The 23,797-nt window shown below is 34.4% G+C and overlaps 2 protein-coding genes across 10 annotated transcripts in view; one reads left to right on the forward strand and one right to left on the reverse strand.

Annotated features, from left to right (window-relative positions):
- LOC145248163 (E3 ubiquitin-protein ligase XIAP-like) overlaps positions 1-23,797 on the forward strand; it is a 163,577-nt gene that overhangs the window by 133,451 nt on the left and 6,329 nt on the right. The window lies entirely within an intron of this gene.
- The window catches only part of LOC145248160 (anoctamin-8-like), a 282,493-nt gene that overhangs the window by 1,379 nt on the left and 257,317 nt on the right, over positions 1-23,797 (reverse strand). For all 8 annotated transcript variants that reach the window (XM_080109990.1, XM_080109989.1, XM_080109995.1 and 5 more), the window contains 5 exons: positions 22,068-22,142; positions 18,739-19,170; positions 16,360-16,557; positions 7,108-7,239; positions 1,719-1,829 (listed from right to left, as the gene is read on the reverse strand). In XM_080109990.1, coding sequence (XP_079966116.1) covers positions 1,719-1,829; positions 7,108-7,239; positions 16,360-16,557; positions 18,739-19,170; positions 22,068-22,142 — 948 coding nt within the window. The remainder of the gene's footprint in view (positions 1-1,718; positions 1,830-7,107; positions 7,240-16,359; positions 16,558-18,738; positions 19,171-22,067; positions 22,143-23,797) is intronic.

Genomic DNA, 23,797 nt, shown 5'->3' on the forward strand with positions numbered 1-23,797 from the left:
ATTTAAGTACATTTTATGACCGGGCAATGCCAGGCGCTTCTGCTAGAATTAATAAAAGCAAATGCCAGAAATAAATATTTGAATTTGTTAAGAACTTGAAGCATGAAAACTATTACCAAAATGATCATGGTCGTTTTCAAGGTCAATGTAAACAAGTTCTTGTTGAGTCGTCCTCTTAAATAATAAAATTCAAGCCAATTTCCACTATTACGAATCATCACTGCTAGCCACCTCACACTCATTAATCCTTATCCTCGAGTGGCTTTTGAGCCTTGATAAGCGGCGACCCACTAGTAAAAATAAAAAAATTAACACAACATTCAACACTATTATTATTAATACCTTTTCATTTAACTAGTGTATAAATACATCACTTACTCTCCCATTCTTATATACATGAACAAGTCTCAGCAATTCTCTTTTTACAACTATCTCAGCTAGTATATATATATATATATATATATATATATATATATATATATATATATCCACATTTCCCCCACGACTTGCATGCAATTCTGTTTTTACTATAAATTTAACATGAACAAGCCTATCTCAATAATTCTCCTTTTACGACCATGGTCCTGGATATGACCTTAAACTTTATCCGATGGTGAGGCCCCAGCTTGCGGGCTTTGGGGAGTGTGGAGCCACCCTTTAATTACCATTGCTCCCAGGTCCACTCTGACCCGGAGTGGTAGTACCTGTTAGGGCCCCAACTATGGGTTAAATAGAAACCGACTTGAAAAAACAAATATATTCTATTAAAAAATTGTTCTTCAAAATCACTGGATTCAGCATTAAATAACCTGAAAAGAGTTGATATGCCGTAAAACAAAAACAACCATCCAATCAACGAACCAACCTTTTACAACTATCTCAGCTAGTATATATGGTGATTAAGCTATACTGAATATTCAGTGTTTCATCCACTCTAGGACTCCTCAGGCTTATGCGCAAATTCTGTGGTTGTTTATCGTTTTTATATGATATAAAAACGATAAACAACCACAGAATTCGCGCATAAGCCTGAGGAGTCCTAGAGTGGATGAAATGCCGAATATTCAGTGTAGCTTAATCGCCATATATATTTTATAAATTACTAAATAGCTCTACCTACGTATTGAGCACTTTTGAAGTAAATACTTAAAGTTTACGCATAAATCTATACTTTCGTATATTAATTTTATGTGCGTAAATTAAGTAGTTTTATATATATATATATATATATATATATATATATATATATATATATATATCCACATTCCCACCATGACTTGCATGCAATTCTGTTTTTACTATAAATTTGGTTACAAATTGTTTGTTAACATATGTAAATCAACTAAACCAAAACATCATGAATAAATATTTGAAGATATAAAGAACTGGAAGCATAAAATCTTTTACTAAAACGATCAGATTCGGCATTAAATAACTCGAAAAAGGTTTATTATTATTTCAAAACAACCATAACCAAAATCATGAATAAATATTAAAACATCCTAGAGATCTTAAAACATAAAATTTTTTATTGTACCAAAATGGCTGAATTCAATATTAAATGACCCAAAAATTGTTGCTATGCCACTAAAACAAAACAAATGGAGCAACAGATTATTGGGTCAGCAAAGAGCAGTACTGCTCGAGATGAAAAGTGTCTCAATCCTGTGCGCATGATCTTTGAGCCAAGGAAGGTGGTGGAGGTTATTTTGTGTTACCTTGAATGCTTCTCTCCGGAGGAAATCCAAGCGTGACATTTCCGTAGCAACCCATCGAGGAATATCCGGAATGGCATAAGCAATCCACATCTTCACAGCGAGGATCACATGCTGCAAATGAAATAAAAATAACATGATATCGTTTTACTTATGCTGACCACTAATGTTGGATATGGAGATGTAGCAATGCCAAGGAAAGCAGAGGTGTGCACACGCACTTTCCAGATTGATTTTGATCTACATTCTTGTGTCCCATAAAAATGACCAACTATCACGAAAACAAAGAACTGTTTACACTCCAGATCGGGAATTATGAATTGCACAATGTAAAATAGAATAGAAGAATGTAATATCGTAATATTTACATTCACAGAAATGTCGATTGATGTCTATATAAGGGATAGCATAAACAACAAGGAGAATAGACTGATAGCGGTCGAGTGTGGTTGATATCTTTCCAGGGAAGAGAGAATAGAGAAGCCTGAAAATGGCCAAGTGTGATTGACACCTCTCCGTCTTCGTGCCACATACATTAACCAACCCCCTACAACTAACATATCTCTCTTTGTCGAAGCTCTCAGCTCGAGTATATATTTTTTGTATTTACAAGAAGCGAACTGCTTAGAAAAAACATAATACTCGCATGAACATGCCTCAGTTTCTTTCCGTATTTTTTACTTCATTTTTTTTTTTTAAGGAATTTAACGTTAAGTGTAATACCGGTCAATGCCGGGTACATCTGTAGATGTACCCGGCATTGACCGGTATTACACTTAACGTTAAAAAAGTATTTACAAAAAAAAAAAAAATTTTTTTTAATATTATTTTTCCCAATTCTGTGTGTCACTTTTTTTCCGTTTTTCCGTAATTCTGAAAGGCATTTTCTTATTTTCAACCTCCCCATGTTGAAACACCCTTTGCACATTGACCTCTTTTTTTTTTTTTTTTTTTGAGAAACGAATCAGAGTCACGTTATCATAAAACGGAACTTTATGCAATGTTATTAAAAAAAAAGAAAAAAAACAAACAAACAAAATGATTTTTTAAAAAGTATAGTTATTTACTTGTCTCCCCACGAAAGCAGTTGGACACTGCTTTCGTGGGCAGACAAGTAAATAACTATACTAATGTTTTAAATGTGGGAAAACTAGCTCCCCCAAAAGAGGCACACAGGATTGGAAACATTGCTTCAGTCTTCAGGGATTTATTCTACTTTTTTAAAAAAGATTTTCTAGTGTTAAGTTGTTATTGTGCTAAAGAATTAAAATTTTAAAAGAGATCGCTTGTAAAACTCTCGGCTGGAAGTTGTGTCTTTGACTAAATTCGTTTTGTTTTTATTTCAATAATAAAGAAATAAACTTATTTGTTTATTTATTTTACAAACATTAAAAATAAAATAAACTGGCATACTTGGTTGAAAAAAAAAAGTCTCAGACTTTAAGAATTTGCCAAAAATAATCACGATTGTGAGTAAAATGTTATTGTTTATTTTAATAACATTTTTTTTTTTTTGTGCTGACGGACTTAGTAGATTGCTCATGTAAGAGCGAATATTTAATAAAAATTGGGAGTTTTCTTTAGTAAATATCTTTATAGGTATGGACTTAAAGATATTTGCCAAAAATAACCTCTCAAAACTTCTGAGTAAATTCGTTTTATTGTTTACTAGCGGGGGCGTCCAGTGTTGCCCGGGTGTTTGAAAAAAAAAAAAAAAAAGAAAAAAATTGGGGAGGGAGGTAGGCTTGGACCCGAAGCCTTGAGGCAAATGCAAAAACAAAACAAAAGCGTGATGACTTACCTTGACGCTACGAAAGTAGGAGAATGAGAATAGATGAAATTTAACGACTGAAAAGTTAATTGACATGTGCGTGAATTTAATGAGGTCAAACCACAGGGGAATGAAATCCTGCACTTAACTTTGACTCTGAGGCAGTTGTTTTGGTTTTGTTTCCCTAAGATGTTGGGGGGAAAACCAGCTCCCCTTAAAAAAAGAATAGCAATTGTCTGATATGATGGTTTTCATCGGATTGATCAAAGCTCATTGCTTTTTTGATGTCCTTGGCGGGAAAGCCGAGGAACTGATCTCGTTTCGGTTAGTTTCACCTTATTTATACTAAAAAGCCAAACAAACACATGATGCTCTGGAATAGCAAAAATTTTATAAAAGTCAATCAAAATAAATCTAGACACGATGTCCCTTCGCAAATCGTAGATATTATTATCTAGGAGGTATATAAACAGTTCTAAGACATAGTAACCCCCCTCCCCGGAGAACCCCTCTTTGACATACAAAAATGCGCATGCCACTTTTGCCTTTTATATTATAGACTAGCGGGGGTGCCCGGCGTTGCCCGTGTGGTAAAAGAAAATAAAAAATTTCGGTAGGTAGGTAGGCTCGAACCCGGAACCTTGAAGGGAAGGTGGAAAAGAAAGTGTGAAAAAACCTGACATTTACCTGCTCGGCCAGGATGGGACAGGAACTGCGAAGCGTTTGAATTCAATAATTAAAAACTTAAGTGACAGGTGCGTGAATTTAATGAGAGTGAAGTCTCGCATTTAACTTTTGCTGCGAGGCAGTTGTTTTTGGTTTTGTTTCCTCAAAATGTTGGGCTGGGGAAAAACAGAAAAAAAAGGGGAGTGTCCAAAGGAATAGCAATTGTCCGATATAAGAAGTTTCCCCCCCATTTATCAAAGCCAGGGAAGTGTGCCTTTGCTTCAGATTAGTTTCACTTTTATATGAAAAAGCCGAACAAACATGAGAGAAGACGAAATAGCAAGAATTTTGTAAAAGTCGATCAAAATAAATCTGGCCGCGATGTGCATTCGCAAATTGTAGATATTACGATCTAGACGGTATATAAAAAGTTCTAAAAAAATAGTAACCCCCTGGAGATCCCCCCCCCAAAAGCCTTTCTTAGAAATACAAAAACGTGCGCTCTGCTTTTGCCTTTTATATATATATACTATCACGGGGTACCTGGCATGCCCGGGTGTTTGGAGGTGTGTGTGGTTTTGGGTAAATCAAAACTCCAGAGAGGTGGGGGGCGGGTTAAAATAAAAAAAAAAGTTTTGGTAGGGTAAGTATGAGGATTGAACCCGAACCCTTGAGAAAGTGTGAAAAAAAAAGTGCAACGTTAACCACTTGGCCACCGCAAAATACTAACGGAAACACGTTTGAATTTATTTATTTAAGTATTAAAAACAGAATTGACACGTGGCCGCAATAAAAGTTAACTCTACTGCTTCTATTTGACCTCATTAATGAGGCCAAAAATAGAAATAGCAGACTTAACTTTTGTTTGTTTACCCAACTTCGGCTGGTTGTTTCCCCAGGATGTTGGGGAGGGGGATACCAGCTCCCCATTGTCCAGAGGAATAGCAATTGTCTGATATAAGGAGTTTGGCCCCACATTGATCAAAGCTGATTGCTTTCTGGACAGCCAAGAACACGACCTGTTAGCAGGACAAACAGGGAACAGAGCAAAATAGCACGAATTTCATAAAAGTCGCTGTAAGTAAATCTAGACGCTATGTGCATTCCCAAATCCTAAATATTATTATCTAGGGGGTATATAAACAGTTGTAAGCGATAGTAACCCCTGCCCCCAAGAATGGTGGCAAAAAATGCCTTTGCGAGATATACATAAAATGATCGCACATTTTGCCTTTTATATATATATAGACTAGCAGGGGGTACCCGGCGTTGCCTGGGTGTTTGGAGGTGTGTGTGGTTTTGGGTAAATCAAAACTCCGGTGGGGGTGGGGGTGGGGTTAAAATAACAAAAAAAATGTTTTGGTAGGTGAGTATAAGGATCGAACGCGAATCCTTGAGGCAAAGTTGGAAATTAAAGTGTGAAAAAAAATGTGCGACGTTAACCACTGGGCCACCGCAACATACAACAAAAACATGTTTGAATTTATGTATTAAAAACAGAATTAACATGTGACCCAATAAAAGTTAACTCTGTTGCTTCTATTTGACCTCATTAATGAGGTCAAAAATAGAAGTAGCGGACTTAACTTTTGCTGCGGAGCATTTTGGGTTTGTTTATCCAACTTTGACTGGTTTTTTCCCCAAGATGTTGGGGGGAGGAAAACTAGCTCCCCATTGTCCAGATTGAATAGCAATTGTCTGATATAAGGAGTTTGGTCCCACATTGATCAAAGCTGATTGCTTCTGAACATTTCCCGGTGCGATTGCTGGGAACGGTGCCTTAGCTTTGAATTAGTTTCGGTTTTATACAAAAAAGTTGAATGAACACAAGACGGGCTGAAATAGCAATAATTTTGTAAAAGTCGCTGTAAGTAAATCTAGACGCTACGCGCTTTCCCAAATCATAGATATTATTATCTAGGGGGTATATAAACAGTTCTAAGCGATAGTAACCCCCCTCCCCCCGGGAATGTTAGCGAAAAAAGCCTTTGCGAGACATATATGAAATGATCACACACATTTTGCCTTTTATATATATAGATATATAGACTAGTAGGGTTGCCTGGGTGAAAAGAAAAAAAGTTTTGGGAGGGAGGTAGGCTTGAACATGAAGCCTTGAGGTGAATAGCCTGATGACTTAGCATGATGCTACGAGGGTAGGGAATTAAGAACAGCCAAAAATAAATGTTTAAAAAAGCAGGTGGTTGAACGTCAACATACGGTTTTCTAGGTCAAACATCACGCCGTAGTAGTAGTAGTAGTAGTAGAGAAAATGAAATCACACGTGAACTTTGTAACATAAAAGTCGCTAAAATAAAAGCTATTTACGACGTCGTTTCGTAAATCAGACATATTATAATCTAGACAGTATATAAAAAGTTCTAAGAAAGAGTGACCCCTCCAAGCGCCCCACCCCCAAAATATTTATATTATAGACTAGCAGGGGTTCCTGGTGTTGTCCGGGTGTTTGGAGATATGTGTTGAGAATAAAAAAAGTTTTGAGAGGGAAGTAGGCTTGAACCCAAAGCTTTGACGTGAAGATGGAAAAGAAAGTGTGAAAGAAAACTAACATCTTGCCACTCAGCCACGAGGGAAACAAACTAAAAATCATTCTAATTTAACGATTAAAAAGTTAAATGACAGGTGCGTGAATTTAATGAGGTCAAACATAGATAAATAAAATCCCATACTTAACTTTGACTGCGAGGCAGAGGCTAGACTTTGAAATTCCCTTCCTGTTTCCTGCTTCCCTGATTGTACTAGCCTGCAGAAGTTTAAATGTAATGTGAATAGATATCTTGCTGCTTAACTCTCCACATTTCTCTGTTAGACACAATCCCAGATAGTAGACCCTTATGTGTTTCAAGTAACAATATGCCTTGTTTGGGGGTGAAAAACAGTACAAAAAAAAAAAAAAAAAAAGAAGTTTAATGTGATTTTAAAATATATTCTTACCTCCAGAATAATTATTAGAAGCAGATATGATGTTCCGTCCAAACCTGGCACCATTCGTCTGACGTGGCCGAATACACCGATCAAGGCACAATTGACAATAACAGCCAACACTCCCATCAGCATGAGAGCATCCTAAACAATTAAATAATTTAATAATTAAATAATTAAAACTGATAAACATAAAAAAGGATAATTATTTTTTTGTATTAGTTGTACTATTATTCCCATCGTGATTGTTTTTTTGACAACGTTTCGGCCGATGTAACCTCCGACCAGCTTCAGGTGGATGTTATTGGTGAATAGTGAAAAAATGTTTGGTTTATTTGCTTTCCCAATAAACACAGCCGTCAGAAATTTAAAATGCAAATGGCGCCAAGTCTTTTTTAAATTTTGTTATTAATAAATCCAGGTCCATTTGGGTTTCTTTTTTTTTGGGGGGGGGTTATATAATGAATGTATATTTAGAAGATGAAGATTTATAATTATTTTTTGTATTATTTGGATTTTTTAAACTATTGTTCTCATCTTGTTTTTTTTTTGTTTTTTTTCCCACAATATTTCAGTCGATATAACCTCCGACCACCTTGAGGTGCATTTGTACGAGCCTTTTTCAAGTCTCACACTCACATAAAACACACATTCATATTTCAAGCTGTCATATACATACGCGCACACAAACATACGCGCCCACGTCCACACATGTACACATATTTACGTTCGCGTACATACATTCACATTCACGTATATATACACACACACTTACGTATACACATGTACTCACACACGCGAACACGAACACGCACATGGACGACGTCACTTCCGCTTTCTAAGGAAATACACATGCGCAAAATACACTCTGGAAACGAGTATAAAACAAGGCGATAAGCTGTTTCTAACTCTATTTTAGGACCAACTCTCAACGAGAGAGGTTGGGCTAACAAGCCGCCGCCGTTTCGGCGCGCGCGCATGCGTACCTCACACGTACCTAACGCCCACTTCCTACTATGTATGGGGCACGAGCTAAAGACTGTATGTATACATTCTCACTCTTTCTCTCTCCGTCTACTACTGGCCACTAAGAACACCTTCGCGTAGCTGACTACTAACTGATGACAACTCTATCCTCTTCTTTGTCTACACGCTGGACTACCATTCTCAATTTTCCTACAACATTTATTTCTCTTCCCACGCGTGAACAAACAATAGTGACCCGAACTTGAGATGAAAACACATTTCCTATTCTTGCTACAACACCAGTCCAGTTACGAACATGGGTTACATACGCGCGGACATGTTATAACTAAAATGTTCATTTCTTTCAACAGCAAATAAACGACATTTATCTTATCCATTAATTGAGTCTTTGTTTCCTTCAATTCCCATTCGTTTCATTATTATTTTGTAACGGGATTGGGGTATTTATATATCCTAGTCCCCTACACATTATATTATTGGTGAATGGTATGCAGTCAGTGTCACACACACACACACACACACACATAAACGAACCGTTATGCATTTCAAAACAGTTTTATATTTTATATTTTATTTTATTTTTTTTTTATGTTTTATATTTTATTACAAAACAGTCGTATATCTTTTTTTCAATCTGGGGGAATTATTTGTGCAGTCACACTCACACACACACACACACACACACACACACACACACACACACACGCTCGTGCGCAAACAAACGAAGCGTTATTCATTTCAATTTCCCTGCGCATTTTGCACAAAAATAAGTTCTTCCAATGACACAATTTCAAATACGCCCACATACTTTTCTCATAACAACAAAAGTAAAATGAACATATTTCTGGCGGACGTAGTTGGAGACAGTATCATGTGACACAAGCGACCAATGAGAAAATTCAGAAGATTGTCTTTTTAACGCTTTTCCAAATACCAAAATATCAGCAGTAGCAATCTTGTTTTTGGAGCCCAAAATGTATAAAAACGCATCAAACAGTCTTCTAGGGGGAATTCAATTAATTAAATTCATTTCGTTCATTCAGTTACTTCAATAACACCAAATTATTAACATTTTCTAATTAATAACACCAAATTAATAACATTTTCAAATTAATAACATTTTCTAATTAATAAATTACTTTCCTCGTGAATTATTTTCCTCATGCGACTTTTAAGGCGAACTTCGCCAGATAAAACACAAACTTTAAAATAATCTCCTTATTTTCACACAGGACTTTAACCTTCTAAACTCCTTGATTCCACGAAGGACTTTCATCTAACATTCTAATCATAATGACTTCGAAAGATCTTTCACCGATCGGACTTTTGTTCATTCACGTTGTTGTTTTTGTTAAAAAATAAATACGGTGCGTTTTAAATCAGAAGGAGATGTTTCCCCAATGAACATAACCGTTAGAAATTCAAAATCGCGTCAAGTCTATTTTAAATAAATGGTCGGAGGTTACATCGGCCGAAACGTTGGGAAAAAAAAACAACCAAGATGAGAATAATAGTGCAAATAATACAATAAATAATTATCAATCCTTATCTCAAAAATATAAATTCATTATAACAAAATGATGACAGACAAGAAATTACGATCTAAAACCGAGCCCGACAAAGTTGGCCTGCATATGTTTATAGTAGACTTAGACAACTTTTGGAGTCCATAGTAAAAACTTTATCTCAATATTTAAGCAATAAAAAAAAAAAAAGCTATGGGAAAGTTTAACTCAATTAAAGATTAATTAAAAAAAAATCATTTTTACTGTTTATACTGGAATAAGAATGAGGTATTAAAACATCGAATTGATGGAGACCACTAGACCAACGAGTCAAATGAGCTGAAACAAAGGAAGCAATGATTAGATCAGATAATTCTGAAGAACGCATACCATTAATATTAATGTCATTAACACATGCCATTAATATTAATAATGAAAAAAACATATCATTAATATTAATACATGTCATCACATATTAGCAAAAATAATGTTGTTTTCATATATATATATATATATATATATATATATATAAATATATATAGTTGAACGTCAAAAAAACGACATTATTTTTTGCACCAACCTAATATTTAAAATATTGTCATCAATATTAATAAAAATATTAATATTAACACATGTCATTAATATTAATAAAAAAAACATGTCATTACATATTAATAAAAATATTAATAATAAAACATGTCATTAATATTAATAAAAAAAACATGTCATTACATATTAATAAAAATATTAATAAAAAAACATGTCATTAGTATTAATAAAAAAAACATGTCATTACATATTAATAAAAATATTAATAAAAAAACATGTCATTAATATTAATAAAAAACATGTCATTACATATTAATAAAAATATTAATAAAAAACATGTTAGTATTAATAAAAAAAACATGTCATTACATATTAATAAAAATATTAATAAAAAAACATGTCATTAATATTAATAAAAAACATGTCATTACATATTAATAAAAATATTAATAAAAAACATGTTAGTATTAATAAAAAAAACATGTCATTACATATTAATAAAAATATTAATAAAAAAAACATGTTATTGATATTAATAAAAATATTAATATTAATAAAAAAGACTGAGACTAGCAACAACACTTCTGCAAGAGAAGTTGCAGTGAAAAACAATGTAGTTATTTTTAATTATCACTTAAGTTTAAATTCATGTTTTGAAACGATGTAAATCATAAATCTATGACGTCACACCAATGCTATAAGTATTTTAAGGTAATGTTTTAAGCTCTATTTATATAATAAAAAATCCAAATAAGTCAATTCGTAGAAACTCAGACTGAAAATCTCAAGGTTTTTCAGTGATAAAGAAATCGAAAAGATATTAACCATTTACGACCAAATTTTTTTTTTTTTTTATGTGATAAATAAATTTTTTTTTATCATGAATTTATGTTCTTCTTGACTCAAGAGAAGGGGATCAAGGAAACAAAATAATCATCAAAATATTAAACCATGCATAGACCCGTACTTTGAAGTTGGACTGACAAGCCATAAGAGTAAGAAATATTTCCTATACAGAGGTTTTTTTGAAAGGCGACTTGTAAGTACAATTTGGAGGTAAAAGGGTTAAGAATCAGGTGGATAAAATCAGCTGCAGAAGAAAAAGCTGAGCTGGAGCAACTGTATGAAGATGAAAAGAGAAAGCTTAGAAATGGAATGGAGAAAGGAGAACGAAAGGAAGACAGCATAGAGAACAGTGTAGGAAATAATTTATAAAGAAACCATACAAGTTTGCTGAGGATCTGTTCATCTAGAGTAAGCGTGGAACGTTAGAAATGTTCCAGGAAAGAACTAGAAGAGCACCAGAACAAAATTATGTTACAAAAGTATACGTCATGATTCTGGGGCCATAACTGCCACAAACTGCAGTATTTATTTCCTTCCCACTGTTATATATTATGTGAATGTCTGCTGCTTAATTATTTGTGTATCAACTTTTTTTTTATTTAACTGTTTGTTTAACGGTCTTATTTAACTCTCTTTTTATCAGGCCGTGACTCGTCTAGTCTCTGAATGTGGGTGCATGTGTCAGAACATATAGTTCCCAGTACATTTATAATACACAAACATGACAGACCTGTCTTCTGCTGACGCCTCTGGGAAATTCGTTGATCGTCCTTGGGGGAGCTGGAACCTGTTGTAACAAAGATGCTTTCAAGACAGAAACCCAAGACAAATAAGTTTTTTTATGTATATATTTATTCACTCCCATGCATTTTGTCACAGCAGAACTGGAGTGAATGACGATCTTTGACTCGTGGCTTCCCTGTATTCATTTGGAAACCGTTGCCCTTTTTTTGGAGAGACTTGCTTAACCCATTTTAACTCTTTAGTGTCTTGAAACCAACTCACTTAAATTATCTCAGCTTCTTCAAACCGAAACCCTTGACACGTCAGATCCAGTCCCTGTTTGCATATTTTCCGGTGCAACTTAATCAGTCACTTAGTTTGATACCTGTCACAACATTACCCTTTGACCCCCTCTGCACCTGCAATTGCTCACTCAACTTAGTGTTTCCCACGATGCAATCTATTGTTTACTCCACTAGATAGAAAGACAATTAGATAGATAGATAGATAGATAGATAGATAGATAAATAGATAAACTGATAACTGTATAACTGCTTTCTATCTGGTGTTGCCCAGCGATTACATAACACCACTGCAGGAACATGTGACAGCACAGTGGGCAGTGTCAAGCTAGCACACCTAAAGGATGAGTGTTTTTAGAAGAGCACCAGAACAAAACTAGACTCTGGTCTATTAAAAATTGCCTGAGTAGCTCTATTAGAATTCTCTGGTCAGCCCACTCAGCCAGTTAGCAATTAGCTTACTCCACCTAAAAAATGGGAGTTAAGGCCTAGAGGGGGGGGGTTAGACCTATTAGGATTACCCAGAACAAATACATCAGCCTGTCAGATAAAAGGTCAGGGAAATCACCCAGTTTCTACCAGACTGATTGTCGCGGTTGGAATCTCGACTGGGATGTGATTGCAAACATAACTCAATGTCAAATAAATGGTGCGAACTGTAGTATTTACTTCCTTAATCCAAGCACAGGAAAATGTGATACAAGGTCAGAAAGATGGAAAAAGTCAAGCCAGTGCCCTCTAAAGGAAGAATACTCTATTTGTTAGGAATTTATCTATATAATTATAAAACTTTGTGAACCGTCCAGCCGTCATTTTTTGCTTGCTTGCTTGCTTGAATCTTGTCTTTGATAATCGGACAATTCCATTTTTTGAAAGAAAGGATGACAAATGCTTTTATATATATATATATATATATATATATATATATATATATATATATATATATATATATATATATATATATATAAATATATATATATATATATATATATATATATGCATATGGGCGTGGCTCAGAGGCTAAGGAATGAGGGTAGAGAGTTATATGTTTTTGATTCTAGCTGATGACATCCAAGTTATATATATAAATTTTTACTTTTGATCTCACTACTATATATTAGCTTCAATATAATAATCAATAGAGAACTGTCCCTATAATAATAATTACGTAATCTACATGAATTAAAATATCATATTTAAGCATATCTTATGACCGGGAAATGCCGGGCAGCCTGCCAGTATTATACAATGAATGCTATATTTTTCATTTTTAAAAGCAACTAAATTTTCTGATATTTCAAAATGAATTCAAAATTCTGCAATATATTTCTTATATTTAAAAAGAAAAAATTGTGACTGACGAACAGACAGGCAAAATTTATATTTAGATTAGAAAACATAGAAATTTACATTTAATTTAGTTTCGGTAAAATTTGAACAAATATTTATTAATTTTGTAGTTTCTTTTCGGAAATTATCTTTACTACAAAAATCTAAATTCTTGATCCAAAACTTTGTGCTGCTTTCAGCTGAACCATCTCCAAAGGGCCAAACATTCACAGGTAACATGAAGTGGTACAATTGAGAACATTGCCAAGAATGCTGCAAAGAAAGTGGGCTCCCTCTACCATGCTAGAAAATTACTCACACATGAGGCCATTCTATATCTTCATAAAGCTACAATTCGCCCATGTATGGAGTATTGTTGCCACACTTGGGCTAGTACATCTACCACTAATCTCTTACTCTTGGGCGGGGTTCAAAGAAGACTCTCCAGGTCCCGCACTATCAGCAAAGCTCTAACCTCTGTCCCATCATCGCAATGTCACATCCTCTATAGAGACAGATAATACATTAAGTTATGAACTAAAACTCTGTTCAAATCCTTCTATTTACACTACATGCTTCAATGAACCAACCAGACATTACACTCAGCTACAATAATACCTGTCCCAGGATGTGTATAAGATATACAATACCATTAGCTTTTAATAATTTTATTTCTGTTTTTTTTTTTTTTTTTAATTTTTTTTTTTTTACTCATGTTCACCCCTTACAAATCATATCGCCACTTGGATGTAAGGGGCTACTATTTGGGGGCCATGTCTAGGAAAGATTAACAAGATATTTGTTTATGTTACACTTAAACTTCTGCATATCAGTACAGCCAGGGAAGCAGGCAGCAGGAAGGGAATTCCAAAGTCTAGCTGTTCGAGGGAAGAAACTATTAGAATAGAAAGCTTTTCTGGCATTTAGTGACATCAACAGTGAAGGGGCGAGATCTTATTGCTAAGTGGGTTTGTCGTGGATATGTACGTCGAGGAGGTACAAGTGCAACGAGTTCATCAGAACACGTTCCATTAGAATATTTGTAAAACAGGCACAGTGATGCAACATTGTGGTGATGTGACAGAGGCTAGAGCTTAGTTGATAAAGTGGGACCAATTAGATTGCCAACTCTTTTTGGACCCTATCTAAGGGGGAGAGACTAGTGGTAGATGCACCAGCCCAGATGTGACAACAATACTCCATGCATGGTCGAATGGTGGCCTTGTAGAGGTACAGGATACTCTCAGGTGTGAGTAGTCTTCTAGCTCGATAGTGGGATTCCCCCTTCTTTGCAGCAGCCCTTGCAATGTCCTCTATGTATTTGTTCCAGTTCATGATGATCAATGGTAAAAGTTTACAAGATAAAATTATGTGCCTAGATTACTCACTGTGATGCCTAGAATATGAATCCCATAATTCATAATGATAGGTTCATTAGTTTAGCAGTTTACCCTGCACATATATATGATTGATGTGCAATGCAATCGATGTTAACAACAACCCAAATGTTAGGAAGAGAAAAGAAAGAGGAAAAACTATAACAAAAAGGAACAAATAAGTTGATCAACAGAACAAAAGTTATGAGAAGTGAGCTTAATAGAAAGACAATGGAGAGAAAGTTGTTCACAAAGGCACACAAAAGAAAGCTGAAATAGGATTGTTGTTCAAGGTGTGGCAGTGATTGAAATAAAAAACCAAACAATGAATATTTAGAATTAGCTTACAAGCAATTTTAGAAGTAGCAGTGATTTTTACATCAGTTTACAATTTACTGGCAGTCTTGGGTTTGGGGCAGTTTGGGACAGTGGAATCACAGGTTGTGGTTTTGAGCAGATCAAGATGAGCTGATATCAACTGACTAAGATAATTTTTAACTGAAGATGTAGATGTGGATCTTCGCACTTATTAAGTTTTTTTTTTTCCCACAATGGTATCACACACACACCCAGAGCCCAACGGATATATACAGAATGTGTTAAAGACTTTTGTTTCTCTAGAATTTGTGTTTTGAGTTGGCAATCAATAATGTGATAGCAAACATGACCGAAAGAGAAGATGAAAGAGAAGATGACCATGAAACAAAAGGTTGGGGGTCGACATTTGTTGTCAAGGTGGGGGAGCACATGGTCACACAGATGCTCATGTGTTCATACTGATCTGGTTTAAATTTTTTAACATAACTCAAAATTTAATGTAGAGTAATTTTTTTTATTATTAAATCCTTATTTTCTTGCTTATTTTAAAAGTTTTTCTTTATTTTTAGGGGGTTGTACAGATTCTCTAAATTGTAAAGTTTACAAAAATAACTAATATGCCCTCATTACTCACCATGTTGCCTAAAGTAAATATTTCATAATTCATAATGATCGGTTCCTTAGTTTAAGGATAAATATATAGGCATATATACATAAATTTTTTATATATATATAGATAACTGACCCTAGGGGTCAAGTCCTGCCAAGCATAAAGAATAACTCGATACACACCAACTTCTAAAAGTGTATTACTCCAAATAATATGCAAAATAGTCTGTTAAAAATGGGGAAAAGTTATAGCCCGTTTATTTAGAATGTGTACTTTATGGCAAATTGATAATTAAATATGATTAAATTTGTGCTCATTTTTGCATTAAATAGTAATCCCTATTGATCTCTAACTGTGCATCAAGCGAATAACATAATAATTAGTTCGCTGCACCTTATCACAACAAAGGTTAATACAAAATTTCAGGCAGATCGGTCCAGTAGTTTCTGAGTAAATGTGGTATTGTGGTGACTAAACCTTATTGAGTCTTATTAGTCTAATTGTGCATCGAATAGATACCATAATACTTAATTTGCTGCACCTTCAGCCAGATCAGTCCAGTAGTTGCTGCGAAAAAGTGAAATGGACACACAGACAGACAAAGAAAAATATATAGAGAGATTATTGATGAGATTTCTATCCTAATCTTATATAAGATTTTATTTTGCAAATATGTAAAAAAAAAAACAAAAAAAAAAACGTTTGCTGTTTTTACTTACAGCCCATGTTCCAATATTTTCAACTCTCTGTCCGAAAGGACGTCGACAAGTAATACACAGTTTGAAAGCATCTGATCGGATCTCTATGATGTTATTGAGGAGGGCACAGAGGGCGGCCAATGGAAACGCAGACGAGAAAAGAGTGACGTAACCAAATTGAATAAACATTTCCAGATAATCTTCAAACGTGTCTTCATACTGGAAAAAAGCCAGAAAAGTGGGTAAAATATAATTAAACATATTTAAAATAATTTATAAAGGCAAAAGCAGGATTCTTGTATTTCTTAACCCGTTTGGCAATATGTTAAAAATGTTCAGTAATGGGGTGCCATCGTGTGTGTGTATATATATATATGTATATATATATATATATATATATATATATATATATATATATATATATATATATATACTTTTATTAATTTTACATAAACATTTATATGTTGCTACACATTCAAAGTATTATACTATTTTAAGAACTATACTGTGATATGTTAAATTATATAGGAATAAAGATGCATTATATATCATTTGTTTGTTATTCAATTGTTTTGATGCATACCTGAACCAGATCACAAATCACCTTTGGCTATTTTTCAAATGTCACAGTAAGTAACGTGATGTGACCGTTACTCTTTAACTATGTCGTTACAGTTCAAAACTCTCTCGGACCCTCATGCCATCTGGTACCGTCGCAAAAGAACAAACAAACAAAAATAAATAAATCCGATTTGGCATTTTTTATGAAATGCATTTATTTGTAGTTCTTTCAACACAGGCGTCACCAAACTACAGCCCACAACATCAGTCCATTCGGCCCGCCGACGGTACTTGAATTTGCTTGATAAAACGCATGGAACAAAACTTTGTGATAAAATTTCAATTTAGAAAATTATGTTTAGAATACTATGAGATTTTCATACTTACAGAGACCTCTTCTTTGCTTTGTTCTTTAGATTAGACATTTCATTTCTCTCAGCTCTTCCTTACCTTTGGTGAGCCGTAGCTTCACTAATGATCCTTAAATCCTCTGCTTTTCTTATGTTTCAATAGGATTTTAATTACGTTTCTAATTCAAGGTCTTTTTCATTTTCAGATTCCGTTTTTGTCAGCCTTCACTATGGCTGAAATAGCTCAATATAATTTCTTCCTTTTGTTTGTGTCAAGTGGATACCGAGAGTTGCGTTTTCACTGAAGAGTGGAGAGTAAAGTAAAAACAAAGGACCAGAAAGATAGTTGCATAAAATGTAGTGCACTGCAGTTTTGAAAGAGTAAAAGCTTTGGCATGAAACAAAACATCTATCAACATATTTAAAATTTTCTGGAAATTTACGCTCTGATAAATATGAGTTGATGAAACGTACTTTAGAAACTCAAAGAAACTTCTTCACAAGAAAGTTTGCTGAAAATGAACCCATCACTCTAACAAGTTACAAAATAGTGTATATAGATGACAGAAAGAGGAAAACCGTTTATTAATGGCAACTTCACCAAAGAGTGTATGATGGAAGCAGCAGATGACTTGTGTTCTGAGAAATTCGATTTGTTTGGAAGTATTAGTCTTTTAACAAGTTCAGTTGTGCGAAGAACAGAAGAACTTGGAGAGAACATACGTGAAAAATCTAGGAACTTTTGTGGTATTCTTTGGCATTGGATGAGTTTCTTGATCTCTCGAGTACGTCACAACTTCTTGTGTTCATTCGTGGCAATTATGACTTGCAGATAATGCATGATGAAACAACATCTGGAAAAGACATTTTCATGGAGGTGCAAAAAACTTTACAAGACTATAGCCTTCAGTGGAATCAACTTTGAGGTGTTGCAGTTGATGGAGGAAAAAAAACATGGCTGGAGTGAGGAAGGGTCTATTGAAACACATCAGGACTAAGTTTGAAGATTTGCAAATTCCGGGCACACTGCTGTGAACTTCATTTGGGGACAAGTACTCAGTCACCATCAGTTCCAGGCTTTTCTTGAAGAAATTGATTCTGACTTCTATGATGTGCCTTATCACACAGTAATGAAGTGGCTCAGCTGCAGTAAACTCCTGTTTTCGTTTTTTTTCATTGAATTATCATTTTTTTTTTTTGAACATGGTGGTCACCACTTATCAAGGCCCGGAAGCCACTCGGGGATAAGGGTTATTGCGTGGCCAGTAATCAACGGGATAGTAATAGATAATAACAGAAATAATATACTTCTCATTAAAAAAAATTGCACAAAAAACAAAAAAACAAAAAAACTTTCATTCGGAATTTAGCATTTTACATAAACTGCCTAGAAAATTCTGACGCTAGCCTGGTCCTTAATCTTCATAAGCACCCTCGAGTTTATCAACACAAAATCATACACTCCACATAAAGAACTTCAATAACTTACCTGGCTCATTGTACTCTCAACTTCAGCTTGGCTTGGTGACAAGTTTGAGGACGGTTTCCTTGCTGGAAGTTCCAGACCTTCCAGACCTTCCAGGTTGTCTGGCGGCAGTTCTCCTTTCCCATTCTTCAAATCTTTCTCTGTGTTTGACGACATCTTTGTATCACTGTGATCCTCTTCATCCGGCTTTGCGCTTGCATCCAGATTTCCATTAATGAGATTCTCCGTACTTCCCATTAAGTCATCTGCCGCTCCAGGGTCGGAACCTATATTGTTTTCCATAGGGGTCTGATCACTGCACTCTTTCTCTGGAGACTCGGCTGCTGTCATTATCAGGCCGGCCTTAATCATCCGTAGGTGCCACATGAGGTATGGCAGCAATGCTTCTTTGAAATTTCCGATAACCTGACGGACTATCAACAGGGCCATCAGTTGCTGAGGAAAACAAAAACAACAAAACGATTAACCAAATAGATAAAATTCCATAGCAAATTGGTATTCATTAGCATTGGATTAAAGAGTGCTCATTATAATTATTGCAGAGTTATATAAAAGTAGAAATTGAATTTTGCTTCCCTGTGCTTGTTTTACAAGTACTTTAATAGAATGTGTTATGATAAACTCACAGCACATGGTGCACATACTCTCAACAAGCAGCAAAATCCTACCCCTTCACTATTGAGGTGCTTAGATTCTGGAAAGCCTTCTAGTTTCTTCTTTCTACTAGACTTTGGAATTCACTCCCTGATTCTCTAACTCGGGAAAAATAACAACTTTATGGTTAAATATTTAGAGATATATAAAGAATTGGAATTAGGAACTGTATCGGAATCGTCCCATCACTAATATATATATCTCTATATCTATAAAAGTGAAATTGTCTGTGTGTCTGTGTGTCTACATATCCCTACCAAATTACTGTCAATTTTCAGTCTACAAACTCGAGATTTGACATTGGGGGTATTAAGACCTAGAAAAATCTTTTTAATCGGTTTCGGCCAGAAATTTCATGGATATGGATCAAACTTTTTAACTTGATTTGAGCCCAAAACAATATAAATGTTAAGAGGTCAAAATTGGGGTCAAAGTTAAAAAAATTTGACGTCTCAGCCAATTTTTGGTCTAAACATTGGAAATTTTACATAAAGTGTATTCAGACATAGGGCAAGATTTTTTTTTTTTATCGTTTTTTGACCGAAAATTTTGCTACCAAGGGTTCAAATTCAAAAGATTTGACCTTTGCGGTTTCTAGCAAACTATTCAGCCAATTTTATTGTCTAAACATTTAAGATTTTACATAAAGGGTATTCAGACATGCAGCAAGCTTTTTAATCAGTTTTTGGGCGAAATTTTTGCTGCTAGGAGGTCAAAGTTGGAAGAATTGACCTTTGCAGACTCTACTAAACTCCTCCGCCAATTTTGTGCCTAAACACTTTAAATTTTAGATGTAGGTTACTTGGACATGAGTCAAACTTTTTAATATATATATATATGTGTGTACATAAAGTTATGAACAGTACATAGGGTCCAAGCAAAGCTCAGCTGAACTGCTAGTTTATATGCATATATATGTTTATATATTCAGATACTTCTAATTTTTTGTCAAATGTTAGCAATAGGTATTAGATATGAATTAATAAATATTCCTCAAATTTCAGTTTCTTTGGAATATTTAAACAGGTTTTTAGCGAGCATAATATGGGCACAATTTTCTTTTTGAAAATTCCAAAATATCAGGTTTATAATCAATTCAATCCGTAGTCATCAGGCATCAATTAAACAAGATTCTCTGAATTTCAATTTCTTCTTAAGATAATTTCTCAAATGTAATGATTTTTGATTAAAATTAGAATAAGGATTTTAGACTAATTACTATTCTTTTGACTCTCGAGTATATATCCGACACAGTTAGACAACCGAGAACCACATCACTCTATATAAAAACATATAAGATATTAACGGATATATACTCAAGAGTCAAAACAATGAAAAGAATATGCTGTTGTCACAGCCCTAGTAATTACACATAAATATACATCTAAACATGAATCAAACATGGACGTGATACTCTCCCTATATATATATATATATATATATATATATATATATATATATATATATATATATATACTAGCAAAAGTATCCGTCGTTGACTGGGTTCAAAAACTGCCAACAGAAAATGGACTCTGATTTATGAAAGTATGATAGGCTATGAAAAAGAAGGGTTGTAAAGAGATAGCTTCGAATTTGGGGGTATCAAAACCAAAGCAAAATATGATGAAAGTAAAAATAAAATAGATAAACTCCATAATTTATTATACCATACCTGTTCACACTGAAACACTTATCACAATATTCTGTGGATTAAAAAACCTTGTTAAAACATATTCCATTCTATGGAGGTCAGGCGCAAACGAACACCCCATAATTTTATTATACCATATTTTTTCAAACTGAAACATGATTATCCAAGTATACTTACGCAGATAGATATGAAAAGTCTTTATTAAAGTTTGTGCCTATTTCCATTCTATGGAGGCCAGGCACAAACGCAAACCCCAGAATTTTAATGAACCACCGTTCTGCCAGATGAAACATACCCATTCCTTTGTCTCGATACATCTTCTATCATTATATGTAATCAGTTTTTTAAAGTAGTCAACCATATAGGAGCCTATTCGTGACCAGACACCCACACACACACACACACATTTAGCTTTATATTATAGATATAAGAGAAAGAAAATTAAAACTGTAAGTTGAACTTTACAATCAAAATTTATTGTTCGACTGAATACTCCAAAAAAACAATTTACAAAGTCCTTATTCCGCGGAGTTTCAAAAAATGCTATTCTTGTTATTCTTCTCATCAGAGGACATAAAGAAATCAGCAAATTATATTTGTAGCAATGCTAGAATTTGCTAGTTAAGGCATTAAGTGAAACTGCAATTTATTGTAGTTATAAATTGCCAAATAAAAAAGTGAAAAAAATGTTGGATATGTAAAAAAATATATATATAAAAACAAACCGCGCATAATATTTCAGCTTGCATGAAAATCCTCTCAAGTTGATCCGAAATGCAAAATAGTTCTTTAGAGATAATGGATTTCAAAATAAGTCTGGTGTGACGATGCATATAATCCGATTGGAAAGTCTTCAAAACAACTGAAATAATGAAAATTGTTTTTTTTCCGGGCAGTGCAGTAGCCCAAAGAGAAGTCTGTCCCCAGTCAAATGGGACCTAATAGTAAAAAGATATATATATTATCAAAATGGAACCGAATCTCTTAAAAAAAAAAAAACTAGCAGTGGAAAGTGAAGGAAACTTACCTGTCTAAGGAGGTCCATGTCTTGTAGGTAAAAAGCGATGTAAAAAAGAGAGAGAAATGAATTCACAAACTGGAACTGTGGAGAAAGAAAGAGAAAAGAATAAAAATCAGTTTTCAATCAATTTCCTTGGCAAGAAAATATCAAAGTGAAACAAGCCAAGTAAATAGAAGATATAACGTCTGAATGACTTCCAAAGTAATCTATCTCTGACCAGGCCTTTATTTATCCCTCTTTCTCTCAAGTTTATTTTTATCACTTCCTTCCATATTTTCCTTCTTCCCCTGTTAACTGGACCAGCTACCTCAACTGTTCTACATCTATTGACCTATGAGCTTTTATCCATTCTTTCAATGTGCCCATACCATCAAAGTCTACTCTTTTGCACATATCTCCCTTCACTGTCCACATTTAATGTTCTTCTGAGTTTATTACATCTAAGCCATCCTTACACTATACATCCATCGTATTATTCTCATATCATTTCTCTCCATGCAATGAATGTCCTCAACTCTCACTGGCCTGGTTTCACTTCCATACATCATCATACTGCATACACATACTTGATAAACTTCTTCCTTGGCCGACAATGATAATGCTCTGGTGCTTAGTTATGACAGGGCTTCCCTCGATCCATTCCCTACTCTTGCAATCACACTAGCATCTGCTCCACCATGTGCCCCAATGTAAGAAAGCTTTCTACTCTAACAGTTTCTTTCCTAGGACTGCTAGATTTTGGAATTTCCTTCTGGGTTCCTCTTTCCCAGACTGTACTGACATGCAGAAGTTCAAGTGTAATGTAAACAGACATCTTGCTGCCCAACTCCCTACATAGTATCCCTGAAAATTATGTTCCAGATAGTAGCCCCCTACATCAAAGTGGCACTGTGCCTTGTTTGTGGTGAAAATGCAATAATATATATATATATATATATATATATATATAATTAAAATATTCAGATTGTTCTTTTTCTTTCTTCTCCCACACACATGCACACTCCTATATAAACATATGATGATGATTGCAACGTCTTGTCAGACGAGTGCCACTCCCCCAGACATTTAAAATCCATGAGCCCAAATGCCTGAGGGAGTATCTATACAAATATGATGTTACAGAGTCTTAGCTTTGTACGACAGCTAAGTTTCTCTCTCGGTTCAAAATGTTGAGATCCAGCAACAAGCAAGAGCAAGATAGCCAGCAACAAATTAAACTGCAGACCAGCTTAATGCAGATAATGGTCTTCCGCTTTATGGTTTTTTTAAATCAGAGATTTGCTTCTCCTAGAAAGGTTGCCTTCACCACGGCTTACGGGAGCCCTCTCCACCCCAATACACATATACACATACGCAAATATACACGGTGCTAGTTGGCCGTTGACCCACACATATACACATATATGCTCATACATACATACATACATACATACATACATACATCAAGTGGCAGACACAGGGTGAAAGCATTGTTCTATAAATTAGAAGCCATCACAAAAATTGGAAACTCGATATGCCGGTTAGAGAAATCAGAGGTTAATAACGTTTAATGTTGGAAATGAAACTGAAAGATGCATTGCAATGCTTAAACGAGGAGTTGAATGATAGTAAAAACTACAACAACAACAATAGCAATAATAGTAGTAATAATAATAATAATAATATATATATGTACATATATATATTAGTGATAATAACAATAATAATAGTGATAAAATAATAGTCATAATAACGAT

Source organism: Euprymna scolopes, chromosome 26 (genome assembly GCF_053919585.1).
Source record: "Euprymna scolopes isolate OS-2025 chromosome 26, ASM5391958v1, whole genome shotgun sequence".
Taxonomy (NCBI): Eukaryota; Metazoa; Mollusca; class Cephalopoda; order Sepiida; family Sepiolidae; genus Euprymna; species Euprymna scolopes.